This window comes from Musca autumnalis, unplaced genomic scaffold, assembly GCF_047663935.1.
Source record: "Musca autumnalis isolate F117 unplaced genomic scaffold, ASM4766393v1 scaffold_4, whole genome shotgun sequence".
Lineage (NCBI taxonomy): Eukaryota > Metazoa > Arthropoda > Insecta > Diptera > Muscidae > Musca > Musca autumnalis.
In genome coordinates, this window is record NW_027411977.1 from 158,627,771 (window position 1) to 158,652,702 (window position 24,932).

At 32.8% G+C, this 24,932-nt stretch overlaps 1 protein-coding gene across 2 annotated transcripts in view; it reads left to right on the top strand.

Annotated features, from left to right (window-relative positions):
- The window catches only part of Ptp69D (Protein tyrosine phosphatase 69D), a 384,912-nt gene that overhangs the window by 52,229 nt on the left and 307,751 nt on the right, over positions 1 to 24,932 (top strand). For both annotated transcript variants that reach the window (XR_012412347.1, XM_073981639.1), the window contains exon 2: positions 24,490 to 24,598. Coding sequence is in view for 1 of the 2 variants with exons in the window: in XM_073981639.1 (XP_073837740.1) it covers positions 24,490 to 24,598 (109 nt within the window). In the remaining variant the exon portion in view is untranslated. The remainder of the gene's footprint in view (positions 1 to 24,489; positions 24,599 to 24,932) is intronic.

A 24,932-nucleotide genomic window follows, 5' to 3' on the forward strand; every position in this document is an offset into this window, starting at 1 on the left:
TTTATCGACAGCCAGGAAGGTGTGTTATGCACAAGGTCAACTAAAAAGCTTTCTAGGATATCAAAATCTATAATCTGACAGTAATATTGTGGCTTTTGTATACTCAAATACCTAAAACGGAAAGAAATCGGCAAGGGTCCGCTTTAACGAGCTATACAAGAAGTTTGGCATTAAATAACGGCATTTAACACCCGAAAATTATTTTTTTTTCTCTAAAAAATATCTCGGACACCCAGACACATTCGCCAAAACAATAAAATGTATAAATTTTGCTGCTAATTCCATAAATTTTACGAAAATACTCATATTTCCTTGGGGCGTATGTATACTTTTGTAAGTATAATTTTTTGGTTTTTGTAAAATTTACCGTTATTTATATTATGGAATATACTTTTGTTGTATTAAATATTGTTTATTAGTGAGACGAAATAAACCTGTGTACTTGAAATTTCATAAATATCATTATTTTTTCTAAAACCCGAGATTTATGGGGCGTACGTATACTTATGTAAGACTGTGTATATTATTTAAACATTCCGATGGATAATTTGAAATTTGGCGCTGAAAAAATGGAAAAATTGAAAATTTTATCAAGATATGACCCCAAGCACAAATCACACATATTTCGAGAATGGATGCCATATAACTGTCCAAAAGTGATTCAAACACCACCCCGATCCACGGACTTGAATCCTATGGAGTATGGAGTATGGGAGTATTTTGGACACAAATATAAGAAGTCATAACATCTAAAGTATAGGAACCCTGAAAGATGCTTTGCAAGGAGAATGGGGAAAAATGCCTATATCTTGCACCGAAAATTTAGTTAAATCTTTGCCAAAAAGGCTAAAAGCTATAAAGGATAAAAATGATGTCATACCAAGTGCTAAAACCCAAAGAAATCCTTTTTGTTTCATAAAACTTTTAAAGTGGATACTTTTCACAGTGAGGTAGAAATCATTGTTGTTTAACAATTTTTATTTTTTTATCTAAATTCACCCGAATGTCGTCAATTTTATTTTATTATATTTAAGTTAAGACCCTAATGTAAAAATATAAAAAAGAATGAAATCGCTATCATTAATTAACTCTTAGCAATCGCAGTTTTAATGAAAGAAATTGGAGTACACAGTCTTAGAAAAAGTAATGATATTTATGAAATTCCAAGTGGTCAATTGGTGTCCAGGGATTATATAACACCATATTAAAACACAATTCAAGGTCTTCTGTATGTAATTTGAGCCAAGAATTCCGAGGAATCTATTAACTTCCTGAGATATCCCAGGAAAAATGTGAATTTATCGACAGCCAGGAAGGTGTGTTATGCACAAGGTCAACTAAAAAGCTTTCTAGGATATCAAAATCTATAATCTGACAGTAATATTGTGGCTTTTGTATACTCAAATACCTAAAACGGAAAGAAATCGGCAAGGGTCCGCTTTAACGAGCTATACAAGAAGTTTGGCATTAAATAACGGCATTTAACACCCGAAAATTATTTTTTTTTTTCTCTAAAAAATATCTCGGACACCCAGACACATTCGCCAAAACAATAAAATGTATAAATTTTGCTGCTAATTCCATAAATTTTACGAAAATACTCATATTTCCTTGGGGCGTATGTATACTTTTGTAAGTATAATTTTTTGGTTTTTGTAAAATTTACCGTTATTTATATTATGGAATATACTTTTGTTGTATTAAATATTGTTTATTAGTGAGACGAAATAAACCTGTGTACTTGAAATTTCATAAATATCATTATTTTTTCTAAAACCCGAGATTTATGGGGCGTACGTATACTTATGTAAGACTGTGTATATTATTTAAACATTCCGATGGATAATTTGAAATTTGGCGCTGAAAAAATGGAAAAATTGAAAATTTTATCAAGATATGACCCCAAGCACAAATCACACATATTTCGAGAATGGATGCCATATAACTGTCCAAAAGTGATTCAAACACCACCCCGATCCACGGACTTGAATCCTATGGAGTATGGAGTATGGGAGTATTTTGGACACAAATATAAGAAGTCATAACATCTAAAGTATAGGAACCCTGAAAGATGCTTTGCAAGGAGAATGGGGAAAAATGCCTATATCTTGCACCGAAAATTTAGTTAAATCTTTGCCAAAAAGGCTAAAAGCTATAAAGGATAAAAATGATGTCATACCAAGTGCTAAAACCCAAAGAAATCCTTTTTGTTTCATAAAACTTTTAAAGTGGATACTTTTCACAGTGAGGTAGAAATCATTGTTGTTTAACAATTTTTATTTTTTTATCTAAATTCACCCGAATGTCGTCAATTTTATTTTATTATATTTAAGTTAAGACCCTAATACCCCGGTTACACTATTGAAGGTTAACCCACTGGGTTTAATAGATCCAGTGGGTTAATCTTTGCTGGTTACACTTAGCTTTTCGAGGGTATAAACTGTCAGCTGATGTTTGTTTACGTATACATACAAAATAACTAATAAAGTCGTGTGTTACACTTTTACAATTTCTCATATGAGATATCGTCCCCTCTTTGCTCATATTGGTATATTTTACACACAGGGATACATTTTTGTATCATGGTATCAATAGTACTTTTTGTTAAAAAAGTGTCTAATGAAAAAAAAAAAAATAAATAATTTGATGATTTCCAAATAACTTTAGATTTATTAACTCCATAAAATCTCATGCGACCAATCGTAAACGTGTAAAACACGACAAACTCTGTTGCAAAAACAGTTGCAACTTTTGGTACTTTTTGAGTAGAGTTGGATTTTTTTGCACAAATACCGAATACAACACTGTATTTTTGGTGGATTTGTGCCGGATTTAAAATAAACCCAGCCATGAGAGGATTTAATTTTTGTATGGCAAATCTGGTCAGATTTGACCAGATTAAGCAATAAATCCTCATAAAGTGTGTTAACCCGGCAAAAAACTGTAGTGTAACCGCACTATAATGTAAAAATATAAAAAAGAATGAAATCGCTATCATTAATTAACTCTTAGCAATCGCAGTTTTAATGAAAGAAATTGGAGTACACAGTCTTAGAAAAAGTAATGATATTTATGAAATTCCAAGTGCACAGGTTTATTTCGTCTCACTAATAAACAATATTTAATACAACAAAAGTATATTCCATAATATACAGTGACACAGAAAAGTATACATACACCCTACAAAAATGCAGTTTTGGCTAAAAAGTTGGGTTTTTTACAGCAACAACTGCACTGTGTGGCTCCTTGGTGACAAAATAACCATAATTACACAAATTTATTTTAATCTAATACGTATATTTAATACAATTAAAGAAATTCAATTTTCGCAACACAGAAAAGTATACATACACCCCAAGGAAATACGAGTATTATCGTAAAATTTATGGAATTAGTAGCAAAATTTATAAATTTTTTAGTTTTGGGGAATGTCTATGGGTGTCTGAGATATATTTTAGAGAAAAGAAAATAATTTTTGGGGGTCAAATGCCGTTCTTTAGGGTCAAATTTCTTATATACCTAGTTAAAGCTGACCCTTGCTTAATTTTTTGCGTTTATAGGTATTGTACTTTATAAAAAAGCACAAAATTCTATCAGATGGCAAAATTTGGGACCCTAGAAAGCTTTGAAGTTGTTTTTGTGCATAATATACCTTCCTTAACGTCGATAAATGCACGTTTTCCCTCAGATTTCTCAGTAAGTGAATAGATTCCGCGGAAATCTTGGTGCAAATTACATATAGATGGCCTTGAATTGCCTTGTAATATTGTCGGATACAATCCTTGGGCATCAATTGACTCAGAAATGTACAATTATACGAAACGTTTCGGGCGGACTTGAATCCTATGGAGTATGGAGTATGGGAGTATTTTGGACACAAATATAAGAAGTCATAACATCTAAAGTATAGGAACCCTGAAAGATGCTTTGCAAGGAGAATGGGGAAAAATGCCTATATCTTGCACCGAAAATTTAGTTAAATCTTTGCCAAAAAGGCTAAAAGCTATAAAGGATAAAAATGATGTCATACCAAGTGCTAAAACCCAAAGAAATCCTTTTTGTTTCATAAAACTTTTAAAGTGGATACTTTTCACAGTGAGGTAGAAATCATTGTTGTTTAACAATTTTTATTTTTTTATCTAAATTCACCCGAATGTCGTCAATTTTATTTTATTATATTTAAGTTAAGACCCTAATACCCCGGTTACACTATTGAAGGTTAACCCACTGGGTTTAATAGATCCAGTGGGTTAATCTTTGCTGGTTACACTTAGCTTTTCGAGGGTATAAACTGTCAGCTGATGTTTGTTTACGTATACATACAAAATAACTAATAAAGTCGTGTGTTACACTTTTACAATTTCTCATATGAGATATCGTCCCCTCTTTGCTCATATTGGTATATTTTACACACAGGGATACATTTTTGTATCATGGTATCAATAGTACTTTTTGTTAAAAAAGTGTCTAATGAAAAAAAAAAAAATAAATAATTTGATGATTTCCAAATAACTTTAGATTTATTAACTCCATAAAATCTCATGCGACCAATCGTAAACGTGTAAAACACGACAAACTCTGTTGCAAAAACAGTTGCAACTTTTGGTACTTTTTGAGTAGAGTTGGATTTTTTTGCACAAATACCGAATACAACACTGTATTTTTGGTGGATTTGTGCCGGATTTAAAATAAACCCAGCCATGAGAGGATTTAATTTTTGTATGGCAAATCTGGTCAGATTTGACCAGATTAAGCAATAAATCCTCATAAAGTGTGTTAACCCGGCAAAAAACTGTAGTGTAACCGCACTATAATGTAAAAATATAAAAAAGAATGAAATCGCTATCATTAATTAACTCTTAGCAATCGCAGTTTTAATGAAAGAAATTGGAGTACACAGTCTTAGAAAAAGTAATGATATTTATGAAATTCCAAGTGCACAGGTTTATTTCGTCTCACTAATAAACAATATTTAATACAACAAAAGTATATTCCATAATATACAGTGACACAGAAAAGTATACATACACCCTACAAAAATGCAGTTTTGGCTAAAAAGTTGGGTTTTTTACAGCAACAACTGCACTGTGTGGCTCCTTGGTGACAAAATAACCATAATTACACAAATTTATTTTAATCTAATACGTATATTTAATACAATTAAAGAAATTCAATTTTCGCAACACAGAAAAGTATACATACACCCCAAGGAAATACGAGTATTATCGTAAAATTTATGGAATTAGTAGCAAAATTTATAAATTTTTTAGTTTTGGGGAATGTCTATGGGTGTCTGAGATATATTTTAGAGAAAAGAAAATAATTTTTGGGGGTCAAATGCCGTTCTTTAGGGTCAAATTTCTTATATACCTAGTTAAAGCTGACCCTTGCTTAATTTTTTGCGTTTATAGGTATTGTACTTTATAAAAAAGCACAAAATTCTATCAGATGGCAAAATTTGGGACCCTAGAAAGCTTTGAAGTTGTTTTTGTGCATAATATACCTTCCTTAACGTCGATAAATGCACGTTTTCCCTCAGATTTCTCAGTAAGTGAATAGATTCCGCGGAAATCTTGGTGCAAATTACATATAGATGGCCTTGAATTGCCTTGTAATATTGTCGGATACAATCCTTGGGCATCAATTGACTCAGAAATGTACAATTATACGAAACGTTTCGGGCCAATTGTAACGGTAATGATCATAATACGAAAACGACGTTGTTCACAGTACAAATTTCATGCTTTTTTGGTAGTGCTTATATTTTGTTGCTATAAAAGCTTTGGGGACAGGTTTGTAACAAAATATGTCACATTTCTGATTCAATTAATGCCCAAGGATTGTATCAGACCATAGTACAAGACAATTTAATGCATATTGTATGTAATTTGCGCCAGGAATTGCGCGGAAAATATTAACTTCCTGAGAAATTTGAGGAAAAACGTGCATCAATCGACGTCCAGGAAGGAATATTTTGCTCAATAAGAACTCCAAAGCTTTCTTGGGTCTCAAGATTTGCAATATGAAACTAATTTTGTGCTTTTTATAAAGTACAATACCTAAAAACGCAGAGAGTTAAGCAAGGGTCAGCTTTAATGAGCTATACAAGAAGTCCGACCTTAAATAACGGCATAAAACCGCCAAAAATGATTTGTTTTCTCTAAAATATATCTGAGACACCCAGATACATTCGCCAAAACTAAAAAAATTATAAATTGTGCTACTAATTCCATAAATTTTACGATAATGCTCGTATTTCCTTGGGGTGTATGTATACTTTTCTGTGTTGTGAAAATTGAATTTCTTTAATTGTATTCAATATACGCATTAGATTAAAATAAATTTGTGTAATTATGGTTATTTTGTCAACAAGGGGCCACACAGTGCAGTTGTTGCTGTAAAAAACCCAACGATTTAGCCTAAACTGCATTTTTGTAGGGTGTATGTATACTTTTCTGTGTCACTGTAAATAACGGTAAATTTTAAAAAACCAAAAAAGACCGTGTTTAGACATTTAAATTGGAAAGAAAATTTTTCTTCTCAATTTCTTTTAAAATTTCCTTGTTGTTTAGACACGGAAATCATGTTTGCGTCAATTTTATAATTTTTCTTATTCTTTTTCAAATTCATTTTCTCATTGCGCCGTTCAAAAACAAAGCCAAGGCAAAATTGTAATGAAAAGTAAAAATGGGCGTGTGTGATAAACAATTAATTATTAAACCCTTGAATTGCATTTTAATTTTGATATTTCCACTTATTTCAAATTGTTTTTGCTTAAAAAATAGTTTTTCCTCCAAGTGTTTTTTTTTTTCAATTGTCTCCGCTGTTGTTTGTTTCTCGACAGAGAAAATAAAATGAAAGAAAATGCAAAAACAAATCTGCAGCCAACTTCAAGTTGTATAGTCGATGGTCAGACTAGCAAGGTTTCTTGAAACCAATTTCGGTAAAGTTTCTTTTCAAGTTTCGTTAGTGTCCACACACGTTAACGTGAAATTTAAGATTTTTGCGTGTGCTCTTTATTTTACCATTCGCGTTTGTTGTGTTTCTCATACCAATAAAAACAATAAAAGACATAAATAAACCAAAAAACAACATAAAATAACACTGTGCAACAAAATGGAGCTCAAGGTCTGGGGGGTGGAAAATTCTTTTTGGGGATGAAAGCTCTTGATGAGTATATACAGAACCCAGAAGGACAGATTCGCCGTGAGTCGAACTTTCGAGATATAGCGTAATGAATATTTTGCTGGAGACCCTATAAGCCCTCAGATATTAGCGTTATATCTTTGTCCGCTGTTGGTTTAGCTTATTTTTGTGATCACATTTCTTCAGCCAAATCATATGATTATTATTTTCGTAGAGCATTTGATCTTCTATCTCGCTTCCTTCAATGTCCTTTTCGTCCTTTATTTTAAGAGACGCTATAAAAGTACCACAAGATGACGTTTTTCAGCTTCGAAATGTTCTGCAAAAATGTCGCTCAGAAAATTTTAGGTACGGCTCTCATTGACAACTAATCGATTTTGTCGCGTTTTCATAGTCATTTTTTACATTTACCCCTGTTTGCGCAGAAAAAAACTGTGTTTTGTGTTTTTGTATGTCCTGTAACGAATATACAAAAAGCAAAATATAGTCTTTTTCTGAACAAAAACAGGGTAAATGCACAAAACGACCACGAAAACGCGACAAAATCGATTAGGTGTCAATGAGAGCTGTACCTAAAATTTTCTGAGCGACATTTTTGCATAACATTTCGAAGCTGAAAAACGTCATCTTGTGGTACTTTTATAGCGTCTCTTAAAATAAAGGACGAAAAGGACATTGAAGGAACGAGTTAGAAGGTCGAAGTGCTCTACGGAAATAATCCTCATTTGATTTGGTTGAAGAAATGTGATCACAAAAATAAGCTAAAACAACAGCGGACAAAGATATAACGCTAATATCTGATGACTTATAGGGTCTCTAGCAAACACTTCATCACGCCATAACGCGGAAGTTCGACTCACGGCGGATCTGTTCTTCTGGGTTCTGTATATACTCACCAAGAGCTTTCATTCCCAAAAGGAATTTTCCACCCCCCAAAATTTCGGTTCACAGTGTAATTAACATTAATAATTAAATTAATATTAATAGTTAAATTTTCACTATTTCATTAATTAAATGTTTTTATTAAATCTTTTTATGTTTGTTTTGTTGTTAACGTTTGCTTGAGAAAATAAAAATGAAAGAAAATGGAAGAAATAATCTTGCAACGAAAAACAAGAAGAGGCAACATAACAAACACAGAAAACCATGTACATGGGTTTCACTACTTCATACCCCTCGCCTATAAACTTGACGTCGCCATGTTGAAATCGTGCTAGTCTGATCATCGACATACGAAGAAAAACGAAACAAAACAGAATTTGTCAGTACAGAGGTGTGTGTACCCCCTCTTATTCCTCTCTACTCCCTCGCCAATAAACTCAATTTTCTTTCCCATCAACTTTCCCTGTATAAACAGGGACAAATGACACTTACAAAAGTATACATATGCCCCAAGGAAATATGAGTATTATCGTAAAATTTATGGAATTAGCAGCAAAATTTATACATTTTATTGTTTTGGCGAATGTGTTTGGGTGTACGAGATACACAGTCTTACATAAGTATACGTACGCCCCATAAATCTCGGGTTTTAGAAAAAGTAATGATATTTATGAAATTCCAAGTACACAGGTTTATTTCGTCTCACTAAAAAACAATATTTAATACAACAAAAGTATATTCCATAATATAAATAACGGTAAATTTTAAAAAAACCAAAAAATGATACTTACAAAAGTATACACTCAACCAAAAAAGTCTACATACACCCAATCTCGAGTTTTAAGGGTAAGAAGCATTTTTATGAAAATCCAGGTACATAGGTCTATTTCATATCCGTAATAAACAATATTACACACAACAAAAATATATTCCATAATACGAATAACGGTAAATTCTATAAACATTAAAAAATTAATAGGGAAAAAGTGTACATACACCCAATGAAATATTAAGAGTACCGTAAAATTTATGGAATAAGCAATACAAATTTTACATTTTATTGCTTTATCGAATGTCTCTGGTTGTCTATGATATATTTTGGACGAAATAGGAACATATTTGTGCTTTAATTGACGATATTTAAGGTCAGACTTCGCGTATAGCTCGGTAAGGCGGACCCTTGCAGATATCTTTGAGTTTTTCAGTCTGGTAGTTTATGAAACCCAGGAAATACAGTGGGACTAACTATTTTGAGATCCTAGAGCGCTTTGAATTTGTTCTTATGGATAATATATGCTCCTGAGCTTCGCTAAATATGCGAATTCCTGAGTTTTTCATAAATTTTATAGTTTTCACAGCATTCCAAGGGTCAAATTACAAGCAAGAACCTTGGAATTACCTTATAATACATTTTTGGACCTTAACTCAATCAGAAATGTACAACATTATTATACAAACCCGCTCCTAAAGTTTCCAAAGTATCAAAATAAAAGCACCACCAAAGAATGCATGCAATTTGTATGAAATTTACACTGTTAACTAGTATGCTCTCGTATTATGATCGTTAGGGTCACGTGAAGCACTATAAATGTCGGATACTTTTACATTGCTTATTCAATGGATGCTCGAGGATTGTACCAGACCTTATTACAAGGTAATTCGAAGGCTTCTGCATGTAATTTGCCCCTTGGAATGTTGTGAAAACTATAAAATTTATGAGAAACCTCAGGAATTCGTATATTTAGCGAAGCTCAGGAGCATATATTATCCACAAGAAAAACTTCATAGCGCTCTTGGATCCCAAAATTGTTAGTCCCACTGTATTTTCTAGGGTTTCATAAACTACCAGACTGAAAAACTCAAAGAAATCTGCAAGGGTCCGCCTTAACGAGCCATACGCGAAGTCTGACATTAAATAACGGCAATTAATCCACAAATATGTTCCTATTTTGTCTAAAATATATCATAGACAACCAGAGACATTCGATAAAGTAATAAAATGTAAAATTTGTATTGCTTACTCCATAAATTTTAAGGTAATCTTAATATTTCATTGGGTGTATGTACACTTTTTCCCTATTATTTTTTTAATTTTTATAGAATTTACCGTTATTCGTATTATGGAATATATCTCTGTTGTATGTAATACTGTTTATTAGGGATATGAGATAGTACTATGAACTTGGATTTTCATAAAAATGCTTCCTTACCCTTAATACCCGAGATTTATAGGGTGTATGTAGACTTTTTTGGTTGACTGTACATACGCCCCAAGGAAATATGAGTATTATCGTACAATTTATGGAATTAGCAGCAAAATTTATACATTTTATTGTTTTGGCGAATGTGTCTGGGTGTCCGAGATATATTTTAGAGAAAAAAAAATAATTTTTGGGCGTTAAGTGCCGTTATTTAATGCCAAACTTCTTGTATAGCTCGTTAAAGCGGACCCGTTGCTGATTTCTTTCCGTTTTAGATATTTGAGTATACAAAAGCCACAATATTATAGATTTTGAGATCCTAGAAAGCTTTTTAGTTGACCTCATGCAAAACACACCTTCCTGGGTGTCGAAACATTCACATTTTTCCTGGGATATCTCAGGAAGTTAATAAATTCCTCGGAATTCTTGGCTCAAATTACATACAGAAGACCTTGAATTGTGTTTTAATATGGCGTTATATAATCCTTGGACACCAATTGAATCAGAAATGTACAATTATCCGATACTTTCCGACCCTATATTGACGGTAATGGTTATATACGAAAACTACGTTGTTTACAGTGTACATTTCATGTTTTTTGGTAGTGATTATATTTTGATGCTTTGGGAGCAGGTTTTTAACAGAATATTTCACATTTCTGATTCAATTGGTGTCCAAGGATTATATAACACCATATTAAAACACAATTCAAGGTCTTCTGTATGTAATTTGAGCCAAGAATTCCGAGGAAACTATTAACTTCCTGAGATATCCTAGGAAAAATGTGAATTTATCGACACCCAGGAAGGTGTGTTATGCACAAGGTCAACTAAAAAGCTTTCTAGGATCTCAAAATCTATAATCTGACACTAATATTGTGGCGTTTGTATACTCAAATACCTAAAACGGAAAGAAATCGGCAAGGGTCCGCTTTAACGAGCTATACAAGAAGTTTGGCATTAAATAACGGCATTTAACACCCAAAAATTATTTTTTTTTCTCTAAAATATATCTCGGACACCCAGACACATTCGCCAAAACAATAAAATGTATAAATTTTGCTGCTAATTCCATAAATTTTACGATAATACTCATATTTCCTTGGGGCGTATGTATACTTTTGTAAGTATCATTTTTTGGTTTTTGTAAAATTTACCGTTATTTATATTATGGAATATACTTTTGTTGTATTAAATATTGTTTATTAGTGAGACGAAATAAACCTGTGTACTTGGAATTTCATAAATATCATTACTTTTTTAAAACCCGAGATTTATGGGGCGTACGTATACTTATGTAAGACTGTGTATATTTAAAAAAAAAAATAATTTTTGGGTGTTAAATGCCGTTATTTAATGCCAAACTTCTTGTATAGCTCGTTAAAGCGGACCCTATTTGAGTATACAAAAGCCACAATATTAGTGTCAGATTATAGATTTTGATATCCTAGAAAGCTTTTTAGTTGACCTTGTGCATAACACACCTTCCTGGGTGTCGATAAATTCACATTTTTCCTGGGATATCTCAGGAAGTTAATAGATTCCTCGGAATTCTTGGCGCATATTCCATACAGAAGACCTTGAATTGTGTTTTAATATGGTGTTATATAATCCTTGGACACCAATTGAATCAGAAATGTACAATTATCCGATACTTTCCGACCTTATATTGACGGTAATGGTCATAATACGAAAACTACGCTGTTCACAGTGTAAATTCCATGCTTTTTGGTAGTGATTATATTTTGATGCTTTGGGACCAGGTTTTTAACAGAATATTTCACATTTCTGATTCAATTGGTGTCCAAGGATTATATAACACCATATTAAAACACAATTCAAGGTCTTCTGTATTTTTGTATTTATTTCATAAATGTCATTACTTTTTCTAAAACCTGAGATTTATGGGGCGTACGTATACTTATGTAAGACTGTGTATATACTTTTGACGGTGATTCACTGTAAATGAATTGATTGTTATGTTTAAACCAGTGTTCACCAACAACTACAAATGCAACCGCTCCGTTTGTGTTGGGCATACACTCATTGATGCTCAAAATAAAAAAGAGAGTAAAGTAGTGAGAGAATCACAAGAAAGTTTGTATCAGCATTCAGTGGTTGCTAGACCTGTGACCAGTAAACATGTGGCGGGTGTGTGCGGTTTTGTTCAGTGTCCCCACTAAAATTATGCGTATATCCATGCATATGTTTACTTGTCGGCTGCTCAACGACGACTGATTGTTATTCTCACATACGTTAACGTATATGGATTATCTTGGCTGGCATACACACGAGATTTTCTATCCCTCTCTAGATCAAACCCGTTCGTGGGTATTGATTTGGTTACGAAGTTTTTCGGCAAATCACACACACGCGACCCGAACGCAAAGTAAGAGAGCAAATGTTTTGATTTTTTTACTTCAGTCTTGTACTGAATTTCATGCAAGCAGGGGCCTAATTCTCGCATACGTGATCGAGTTATTTCGATCGATATTTTCAGTATTTGGATTACGGCATCCGTTGGCATCCGTTGTCGAATACACTTTCGAGTGGAATCTTGCGAGTTTTTGCCCGCCACACATCTGCTGTCGAAATGATTATTTTTGTGGCACAAAACGAACTTTAATGAAACATTTTGCAATAAAATTAATCAAAATCACATACTAAATACTTTTTTCAATAAAATGAGTAAAAAAATAGACAAAACGGGATGTTTCTTAAAAATTAAAAATATATTTTCCAATGCCAGAATGCGATTTTTATATTTTCACATAGTGGAATTTATTTCAGATCACAATTACTTTTAATTTTTCACAATTTTCTATTATTTTATAAAATTTTCATGTTTTCATTTCATTTTACGAGAAACTTGCCGCACAACAACTTGTTTGTGTGTAGTATTTTGTGTTTACCATATGATTCACCGTTCGATAACCGTATGTATCGATAAATTTTTTAAATAATTTCGATCGTACAAGGGAATCCAAAAATTTCGATCGTTCGTAATTTGTCTTCGAACAAAAACTCGCTCGATAACGGATTCGAGAATTAGGCCCCAGGTTGATGCCGCTTTATTTGTTTTTTTTTTGGGTACACTGAAAAGATTTTGCAGTTGTACAGCAAATATGTGGAAGGAAGAATTTGAAAATGATTTTTTGTTTTGTATTAATATTTTTAATGACGCAGAATGCCTCGTCTGCAATGCAACAATAAAAAATGTATATCCATCTTACCTTAGGCGTCATTATAATAAGCATACAAAATATCATTTAATGTGCGAAAAAAAATAATATGCCAGCGTAAAGATAATTTAACAAATAAAAATAATATAAAAAAGAACGAAACCGATATCATTAATTAACTCTTAGCAAACGCAGTTTTAATAACAGAAACTGAAGTGGATACTTTTGACTGTGATTCACTGTATATTATTTTTAATTTTTGTTTTTCATTTCATACTCAATATGAAAATCATCACCCTGTTCTGTCAGTGTAATTTTACCCACACATAAACAATTTAAGCGCTCGCTCTTCTTGGTCGGCTATGATCTAGAGCATAGCCGACCAAGAAGAGCGAGCGCTTAAATTGTTTATGTGTGGGTAAAATTACACTGACAGAACAGGGTGATGATTTTCATATTGAGTATGAAATGAAAAACAAAAATTAAAAATAATATACAGTGAATCACAGTCAAAAGTATCCACTTCAGTTTCTGTTATTAAAACTGCGTTTGCTAAGAGTTAATTAATGATATCGATTTCGTTCTTTTTTATATTATTTTTATTTGTTAAATTATCTTTACGCTGGCATATTATTTTTTTTCGCACATTAAATGATATTTTGTATGCTTATTATAATGACGCCTAAGGTAAGATGGATATACATTTTTTATTGTTGCATTGCAGACGAGGCATTCTGCGTCATTAAAAATATTAATACAAAACAAAAAATCATTTTCAAATTCTTCCTTCCACATATTTGCTGTACAACTGCAAAATCTTTTCAGTGTACCCAAAAAAAAAACAAATAAAGCGGCATCAACCTACTTGCATGAAATTCAGTACAAGACTGAAGTAAAAAAATCAAAACATTTGCTCTCTTACTTTGCGTTCGGGTCGCGTGTGTGTGATTTGCCGAAAAACTTCGTAACCAAATCAATACCCACGAACGGGTTTGCTCTAGATAAACATCGTGTGTATTAATTCATTGCTAAAACAAAGAAGATGATCGGTGGTGAGAGTATCGTTGAAACTCACCACAATTTAGATCAGAGTGAGGCAGAGAACATTTTTGGGTCTCTCCTGTGCTCTCAATGAGCGTAAATTTGTTGTTGTTCACAACGTGTTAGCATCTACACAGGCTGTGAGCGATAACAAATTTACGCTCACTTAGAGCACATGGGCTCTCTTGTGAGTCACAATGCCTCCTCCTGATTTAGATTGTGTGTGTTCACACCAATGGTGCAGAAGAGAATTCTATTTTGGGTTTTTCTATGGGAAAAAGAGTAGTAGTTAACTTTTTCGTAAAGACGCGTGCATGGCTGGTTCACACAGACACGGCTCGCGAGCACAGTGGTGATTAACACCGGTTTAAACATCGTCTTTCATTCAATCGACCACCTCCGTAAGATCATAACAATTTGGCGACGAGGATTGTGAAAACAGCACTCAGTAACAAAAGGAATTTCACAATTTCATCAGAACTTTCAACAAGGCTGCGTAATAACATCAAGACATCGCCCACAATAAAAGTTGTGGCAGGAAGATTTGCAAGGAAAACATCAAAACGCACAAGCGCAAGTTCATCAGGAATATTCTAACAAAAAAAATTTCAAGAAATCTTCAGCGATAAACACACAAACAAGCAACAGTTTGCGGTCTCACATATACAACAATTTTTTTCAGCTCAACACACACACCATAGCAACGTTGGGAATTTCATCATTTTTTCTGTACACACTAGGGTTATGACTTTTTTACAACCTCATTTCCCTCTACCATAGCGTGATGAGTTTTGCCATAAGATTACATAAAATCTTAATTATAAGGTGATTCGGTGAAAAAACCTCACGCACAAAATGATTTTAAAATTTGAATTTATCAAAATTATGGACAATTTCTTGAAGTCACTGAAAACAGATATATAATTGAAAATAAACTTTAGAGCCACATGAGATAATTAAAATGACATAAAATTTATTTCTCACTATTTTTCTTCAATTCTAAGAATCGTAAAAATGTCGTAAACGCTTTTATTCAAAAATATAATTTTTTAACAAAAAAACAAAAATTTTAAATTTTTTCAAAGTGACTTTTTTCGCGACTTTTTTAATATTTGAATGAAATAAACGTTATTATAGTTATTAGTAGGCTTATATTTATTCATTCGTGCAACAAAAAATAATTTTTTGAAAAAAAAAAATTTTTCATTTCATATATTTTTTCAAAAAATTATTTTTTTAAAATCGATTTGTGCGTGAACTTTTTTTATATTTCAGTGGAATAAACGATAGCATAGTGATTAATAGGCAAAAGTTCATTCATCCCTGCTACAGGAAATCATTTTTGAGGAAAAATGTCAAAAAGTCATAACCCTAGTACACACATACAGACATACAACACCAAGAACAGATTGCGAGCCAACAGGAAATGCTAAATAAACTCACACAATTCATCGCTGGACAACAACAAGGTGCAAACACAGTTTCTTCATCAAATCCAGGAGAAACATCAGTGGCAAAAACCCACCTCATGGAATCTAGCAAATTCCATGACGGATTTTCACTATGAACCTGACAGTGGTTTATTATTTGAATCGTGGTACAATCGTTTCAGACATACACAGTCTTACATAAGTATACGTACGCCCATAAATCTCGGGTTTTAGAAAAAGAAATGATATTTATGAAATTCCAAGTACACAGGTTTATTTCGTCTCACTAATACCCTAGACAGACGGCAGAGTTAATTTGCATTAAAAATTCCTTAATTTGAATTAACTTGTTACCCTGACAGACGATAGTTTCTGCATTCATGAAACAGCTCTTTGTGTTGTTTGATTGTACCCAGCAGACCATTTCATAAAGTTTTACAAAATTCGCCAAAATATGCGAAACAAATATAATGCAAAAATAAATTTAATTTATTCGCGATATTTTTGAGTCCTTTTAATATTAAAAAATGTCGTAAAACTCTAAAGGAACATTTGAAGAAGGTATTATTTTCGATAGAATTGGTAAATTTTAAAAATAGATTTGATAGAAGGTGCGAAAAACGATTAGCTGCTATTCTATTCCAGAAATACCACTACTTATTTGAAAGAAACGCGAAAATTTCTGATATTTTTTCCTTTTTTATTTTCTTAAACATGGAAATTTGACAAAAGACAATTGATTTTCAATGCAAATTGTGTCTCAGAGCATGAATATGCTCTCTCTCCTACATGAATATGGGCTCTCTTTTACAGCATTGCCATGTTGAAATACCTAAATTCAGTTTAAATTTCCTTTGATTTTGTGCATTAAGAATGTGGATAATGCACGAATTAATTTGAATTAAGGCAGTTAATGCATATTAACGCTGCCGTCTGTCTAGGGCATAATAAACAATATTTAATACAACAAAAGTATATTCCATAATATAAATAACGGTAAATTTTACAAAAACCAAAAAATGACACTTACAAAAGTATACGTACGCCCCAAGGAAATATGAGTATTAACGTACAATTTATGGAATTAGCAGCAAAATTTATACATTTTATTGTTTTGGCGAATGTGTCTGGGTGTCCGAGATATATTTTGAGAAAAAAAAATAATTTTTGGGTGTTAAATGCCGTTATTTAAAGCCAAACTTCTTGTATAGCTCGTTAAAGCGGATCCTTGCTGATTTCTTTCCGTTTTAGGTATTTGAGTATACAAAAGCCACAATATTAGTGTCAGATTATAGATTTTGAGATCATAGAAAGCTTTTTAGTTGAGCTTGTGCATTACACACCTTCCTGGGTGTCGATAAATTCACATTTTTCCTGGGATATCTCAGGAAGTTAATAGATTCCTCGGAATTCTTGGCTCAAATTACATACAGAAGACCTTGAATTGTGTTTTAATATGGTCTTATATAATCCTTGGACACCAATTTAATCAGAAATATACAATTATCCGATACTTTCCGACCCTATATTGACGGTAATGGTCATAATACGAAAACTACGTTGTTCACAGTGTAAATTTTATGATTTTTGGTAGTGATTATATTTTGATGCTTTGGGAGCAGGTTTTTTTTTAACTGAATATTTCACATTTCTGATTCAATTGTTGCCCAAGGATTATATAAGACCATATTAAAACACAATTCAAGGTCTTCTGTATGTAATTTGAGCCAAGAATTCCGAGGAATCTATTAACTTCCTGAGATATCCCAGGAAAAATGTGAATTTATCGACAACCAGGAAGGTGTGTTATGCACAAGGTCAACTAAAAAGCTTTCTAGGATCTCAAAATCTATAATCTGACACTAAAATTGTGGCTTTTGTATACTCAAATACCTAAAACGGAAAGAAATCAGAAAGGGTCCGCTTTAACGAGCTATACAAGAAGTTTGGCATTAAATAACGGCATTTAACACCCAAAAAATATTTTTTTTTCTCAAAATATATCTCGGACACCCAGACACATTCGCCAAAACAATAATTGTATAAATTTTGCTGCTAATTCCATAAATTGTACGATAATACTCATATTTCCTTGGGGCGTACGTATACTTTTGTAAGTATCATTTTTTGGTTTTTGTAAAATTTACCGTTATTTATATTATGGAATATACTTTTGTTGTATTAAATATTGTTTATTAGTGAGACGAAATAAACCTGTGTACTTGGAATTTCATAGATATCATTACTTTTTCTAAAACCCGAGATTTATGGGGCGTACGTATACTTATGTAAGACTGTGTATTTTCGAAAGGGAAGCAAGTGCACTGAACGATGAAGACAAAGTAGGACTTTTGTGGAGAAAAATGTCCAACCACATTCATGAACGTTTCAAGAATTTTGTCCTACCAAAACAACCTCAAGATCTTTCATTGGCAGACACAATCAAATTCCTTACAAGACTATTTGGTGTTTCCAAATCATAAAGATGGAAAATGACGATTTCAAAGAATATGCCAATCGTGACAATCTTCAGTGTGAACTTTTTAAACTGGATGACTTAACTACAGACCAGTTCAAGTGTTTAATTTTCATACTTGGTCTTAAATCATCACAAGACAGTGACATCAGAATCCGTTTATTAAGGCATCTCAATGAAAGTAAGGAAGCAGTCAACCTAAAAAAGCTAGTTAATAAAACACAAAATATTTTGGATTTAAAAAGTGGCAGCACTAATTGAGGGAAGTCAGAAACAGTGCAACAAAATTGGTAAGCCTCAACAAAAACAAAATATACCAAAAACAGCATGTTGGTATTGTAGAGATATGCATTATGCAAAACATTGCCCCAACTCCAAGCACAAGTGTACCAAATGTCAACAGATTGGTCACAAAGATGGTTTTTGTAATAGCATGCACAGGCAGAGTAGACCAAACCACAATATCAACAGAGCAAAACCAATAATGACCAAAATTCAAAGAAAGACTCATCAGAATTTCAACAAGAATAAATCAAAATTCTATACAAAAACTGTATTGTCAACAAAGCAAGTACACTTCAAGGAATTAAGAAAATATGACACAGTGAGTATTAATTCAAAACAAGTGAAATTACAAGTGGATACAGCCTCCGACATAAGCATAATTTCTGAGTCACCTTGGAAATGCATCGGAAGACCTGAGGCAACCCCAACAAAAGACACCGCCAATGTTGCAAATGCTGAGATGAAATTTTTAGCCAAATGTTCAACAGAAGTCTCAATAGGAGATAAATTTGAAATAGTGGAATGCTATATTTCAGACGTGGAATCACTAAATGTAATGGGCATAGATTGGATTGAGAAATTTAATCTATGGAACATTCCAATTACAGCATGGTTTCATCAAATAAATCAACGATGAAATATCAAAAATAAAATCATCATTCAAAGAAGTTTTTGACAACAGTTCAATGGGTTTATGTACCAAAACTAAAGTAAACATCAAGGTACTTCCAAATCGACACCTCCAAATAATAGTATGCTAAGTCTAAAAAGTGAGTTTTGCAGGAGAAGCTCTCAAAGTTTGGACATTTTTTTTGAACTTCAGTACTATGCTAAGTCAATATTTGTTTATATCTTCTTTTCGGATTGACCGATCATTACCAAAATTAGATAGAATTTAAGTTAAAGGACGTTCGACACCTCCAAATAATAGTTTGCTAATTCTGAAAAGCGAGTTTTGCAGGACAAGCTCTAAAAGTTTGGAAATGTCTTTGACCTTCAGTACTATGCAATGTAAATATTTGTTTATAACTTCTGTTCGGATTGTCCGATCATTGTCAAAATTTGACAGAATTTAAGTTAAAGGACGTTAAATATAAAAATGTAAAGAACTTGAAAACATGCTAAGTCGACTTAGCATACTATTGTTTGGAGGCGTCGAAATGCAAAATAAGTTTTTAAACCAAAAAGACCAGTTCCATACGCAGCTCGCAGTGAAACTGCAACGTCTTGAAAATTTAGGTATAATAACTCCAGTGGACACATCAAAGTGGGCAGCACCTATAGTCGTAAGTAAACGCAATGGAAAAGTAAGAATTTGCGGAGACTATTCAACAAGTCTAAAAAATGCCATAGAACCTAATCAATATCTGTTGCCTACACAAGAAGAGATTTTTGCAGAATGTCACAACTGCACAGTTTTTACCCATTTGGATCTATCAGACGCCTACCTACAAACAGAAGTAGATGACGACAGTAAGGAGTTGTTAACAGTCGACACCCACAAGGGATTGTTCAAATTCAACAGATTACCTCCAGGAGCGCAATGTGCACCAGGTGCATTTCAACGAATAATGGATCAACTATGCACAGGTATAGATGGCGTTAAGGCATATATCGATGATATTATGATTGCCAGTCCAGACATTGAACAGCATAAGCAATCCTTACAAACATTACTGCAACGTATTCAAGAATTCGGATTTCGTCTAAAATTTGAAAAATGTGCGTTTTTTCAAAGCTCAATTATTTATTTGGGACAAATAGTTGATAAAACAGGAATACGTCCAGATCCAGAAAAAATCAAAGCAGTTCAATAGCTCAAAGTTCCTGAAAATATATCCGAGGTAAGATCTTTATTAGGTTCCATTAATCATTATGGAAAATATGTTCCTAATATGAGAAATCTGAGAAATTTCAAATGGACAACCGAGTGCCAGGCAGAACTACATAAATTTAAAAGTATTCTTTCATCAGATCTCTTGCTCACACACTATGATCCAAATTTACCAGTCCATATAGCAGCTGACGCATCAAGTCATGGTATTTGTGCTGTTATATATCATACATTTTCAAATGGAAGTATGAAAGCAATTCATCATATTTCAAGGTCATTGACTCCTGCAGAAAGAAATTACCGTCAAATTGAAAAGGAAGTTCTCGCTTTAATTTTTGCAGTACAAAAATTTCACCGCATGATACTTGGTCGAAAATTCACACTTCATACAGACCATAAAACATTATTAGCCATATTTGGGTCTAAAAAAGGCATACCTGTTTATACAGCGAATAGACTTCAAAGGTGGGCGCTAATTCTACTTGGTCATGATTTTGACATCAAGTATACGAACACTCAAGACTTCGGACATGCAGATGTTCTTTCAAGGCTTATAAAATGTCACGAGAAACCTTCAGATGATTTCATAATAGCATCAATCAGCTTTGAGCAGGACATACAAAAAGATTTAAATGAATCAATATGAAAACTTCCAGTAACAAATGTTATGATTGCAGAAGAAACAAAATCTGATAAAATTTTTCAGAAAATTTTATCATACATGGAAAAAGGATGACCTGAAAAACAAAATCAAGTGGACCAACAAGTAGCACCTTATTTCAAACATAAGGATGAATTATCACGATGGATGTCTACTTTTAAATTCAAAAATAATCATTCCACAAAAATTCAGGAAGAAAATTTTAACACAACTTCATCGTGGACATTTCGCAATTGAAAAACGCAAAACGCTCGCAAGGAGTTATGTCTATTGGCCCAACCTAGACAAAGATATTGAAGACTACATCAAAAGATGTCAAAATTGTCAATTAGTATGTAAAAATCCAGTCAAGACAGACTTATCATCATGGCCATTAACAACAAGACCGCTAGAACGAGTTCACATCAACTACGCTGGTCCAATTAAAAGATTTTACTACCTCTTAATAGTGGATGCATACTCAAAGTATCCAGTCATTTATCAAACATCTTCAATCACAGCTATGTCTAAAATTAAATTAATGAACGAATACGTTTCACAATGCGGAAACCCGGAGCAGCTCCTGTCAGACAACGGAACACAGTTCTGTTCTAACAATTTCGAGCAATGGTGCAAGGAAAGAGCCATTCAACATACACGCACGGTTAGTTTTCATCCCAGCTCAAACGGACAAGCCGAAAGGTTTGTTGACACTTTCAAAAGAGCACTCAAAAAATGGAAGGGGAAGGAACTATACCGGAAATACTTTGCAAGTTTCAAGAAGTGTACAGATCTATGCCAAATGCAAATTCACCAAATGGTTCATCACCTGCAGAAGCATTTCTAGGACACAAAATGAGGGCCATATTCGACGATCTTAGAAAGCCTTCAACATCAGCTCTGGAAAGAAACGAGAAAATGGAAAATCAGTATAATGCCAAACACGGAACTAAGCCTAAATCGTTTAAGCCAGGAAATTTAGTATATACAAAAGAGTTCCGTCACAACCAATCATAATGGGTTCCTGGAGAAATAATCAACAGAACAGGTATAGTCACTTACGACCCAGCAATATGGGTTGGAAGTCGAAAAAAGTTAATCAAGTCCCATGCAGATCAACTTCGAACAAGAGTAGTTGGTGAGGTTCCTCTATCATCAGAGATATTATTACCTCTTGATATATTACTTCAAGACTTCAACATTTAATTGCATCCTACGGATTATACAGCATCACAACAGTCAAGTGAAGATTTTATTACTCAACTATCAACCAAGAAGAATCACACATAGAAGACAGCCAGAAGAAATATCAAGAAGCCCGGTTCAAACTTAAAAGGGGAGATATAAGGGTAATCCTAGTATTACCACATAAAATACAACAATCTGGCAACATCATAGCAGTGTTGCATGCCTCAGTAGTTTTAAGTTATTACATCTCTTTAACACACAGTTTACCTTCAGCAGTCTTTTAACAACCACCGATTAATAGACATCTCATCTGTACATATTTCGTCATATTTCATTGTTCTTCATAATTAATACTTTATTTCCACTCATAAAACAACTTAAATTTTTATTCAATAAATGAATTGATTGTTATGTTTAAACATCGTCTTTCATTCAATCGACCACCTCCGTAAGAACATAACAAGTACATATTACCATTTTGCACGTTCGTGAATATTACTACAATTAGAAGCATACCTTGCGATTATCCACATATTGGCTTTTGCTGTGTGGCTATGGCAATTTTTTTATTGATAGATGTCTTAAAACTATACAGCATGGCTTACTGCTAATTGGATATAAATAAACATGTAGCAATCGCCGCCTACTCCAGTGCCACATATTGAATTTAAATATATTTTATATTTTTTTCTTTATGCAGCATATTCAGACTAAAACTGACACTTTTTGTTCAAACAGCTTCTCTAGAAAAAATGTTCGAAATACCGCGTTACGGTTCTATTTGATACAATTTTGTCTTAAGTGAAAAATCGTCATTTTAGGCCATCGCCAAAATGACAATATATCGTCAAATTCGACAACACTAAAGTAGGGTAAATTTCCCATATTTCAATTTTTTTTAAATATTTGAGATATACTTCCCTGGAATCCCTGCATTTATGTCTATATTTGAGGCGCTCAGCGCCAAAACGGCCTAACCCACATGCCCAAAAGAATCAAACTGTCTATAAAGAGATCCAGAACCTATTTAAATAAATACTAAAAAACTCCACATTGCATTATTTTAGCAGGTAGTATATCCTAGTGTTATACAATGCAATATGGAGTTTTTTATTATTTATTTCAAAAGGTTTCGGATAGATCTTGGGTTAGGCCGTTTTGGCGCTGAGCGCCTCATTTAAGTCTACTGTGGAAAGCACCAATATATTATGTTATTGGGGCTTTGTATATACTAGGCTGTAACTCTGTTATCTGACCACGTACATCAACATAATTGGCATCAACGAAAAGGCCGAGAGATCGTCTTCCAAATATAATCCATGTGGCCGGAATGTGTCTACCAGGTATAAAGATATAAAATAAATTTTCACACAAAAGTTTCGGTCCATTTTACCCGCTAAATACTATATGATCATCATATTGCTAGCTTCTTCTCTGTCATAAACTCAAACCTTAATTAAAAATTTAGCGCTCATCGGGCTATTATTGCGACATACAGAACAGCTAAAAATTCGGAAATTTGTTTTTTGCTTTATATCGACGAGATATGAAAAATGGTATACAACATTGAGTGTCTACGACGAATATTTCGCGGTGTTACATGAATTTTTAGCAAAACAAAGAAAATAATACCTTATTCCCACATTGTGATGTAGGGTATAACAACAAAGCTATTCTTATTGAAATTGTATTTAGCATTTATCGAATTTGTTAAATGTTGAAGAAAAGATCCGATGCATCACAAATTGTACTTAACATTCGTGGATTTTTTTTATTCTTTTTTGAACATTCCCTCACTTTGGTTTCAAAATGTTTGCTATTTTTTAATTTAAACCCCTTTAAAATTCAGAAGCACAAATGTATGTATATAGCTGCATAATGTGATAATTAACATAATAAATAATAAAAATAAATTATTTTAAGTTTAACTGTAATGGCCTGTTTCAATATGATGATTTGAATACAAATTCGTTCGAACTACTACCAAACTTCTGTTTTTTGAAAAATGTTTGGGTTGATTTTATTTTCAATCAAACAAATATTTCCTACAACACCAAGAGTTTGGTAATAATTCAAACGAATTTGAATTCGTCTTAGAGAAACAGGCCATCAAAATTGTGGGAAGGGTTGGGAATATAAGAAGTAGCACAATTTACTTACTTTAATTTTTCCCTTTGTTTTTAGGAATTCAAATCGTCAATATTGGTGAAAATATTACAGTTAAATGCTATTCAAGTAATAAAAATGTTACATGGAAGTTCAAGAATCAAACTATCGACATCGAAAATAAAAGGTATGCGTATATTATATATAGTATTGTATTATACATATACAGCTGTGTTCAAAATAATAGGAGTGCCCATACAAACCAAGATAATGGTCAAATAAACATGGTATTTGATGATGGCTTAAATTATTTACTATTAACACCTTCAAATATTTTGTACACAAATTTTGAAAATGATTTATAATATTGTCGTAAACAGTAAATAATTTAAAGCAAATTGCAAAATTTCTGTTAATGCATTAAGAGTTGGGATGTAAACAATGTTAAAGAAATAAACCAAAATGGAGAAGTTTAGCCATACTTATTCCTTTGATTCCTATTATTTTGAACGCAACTTTAT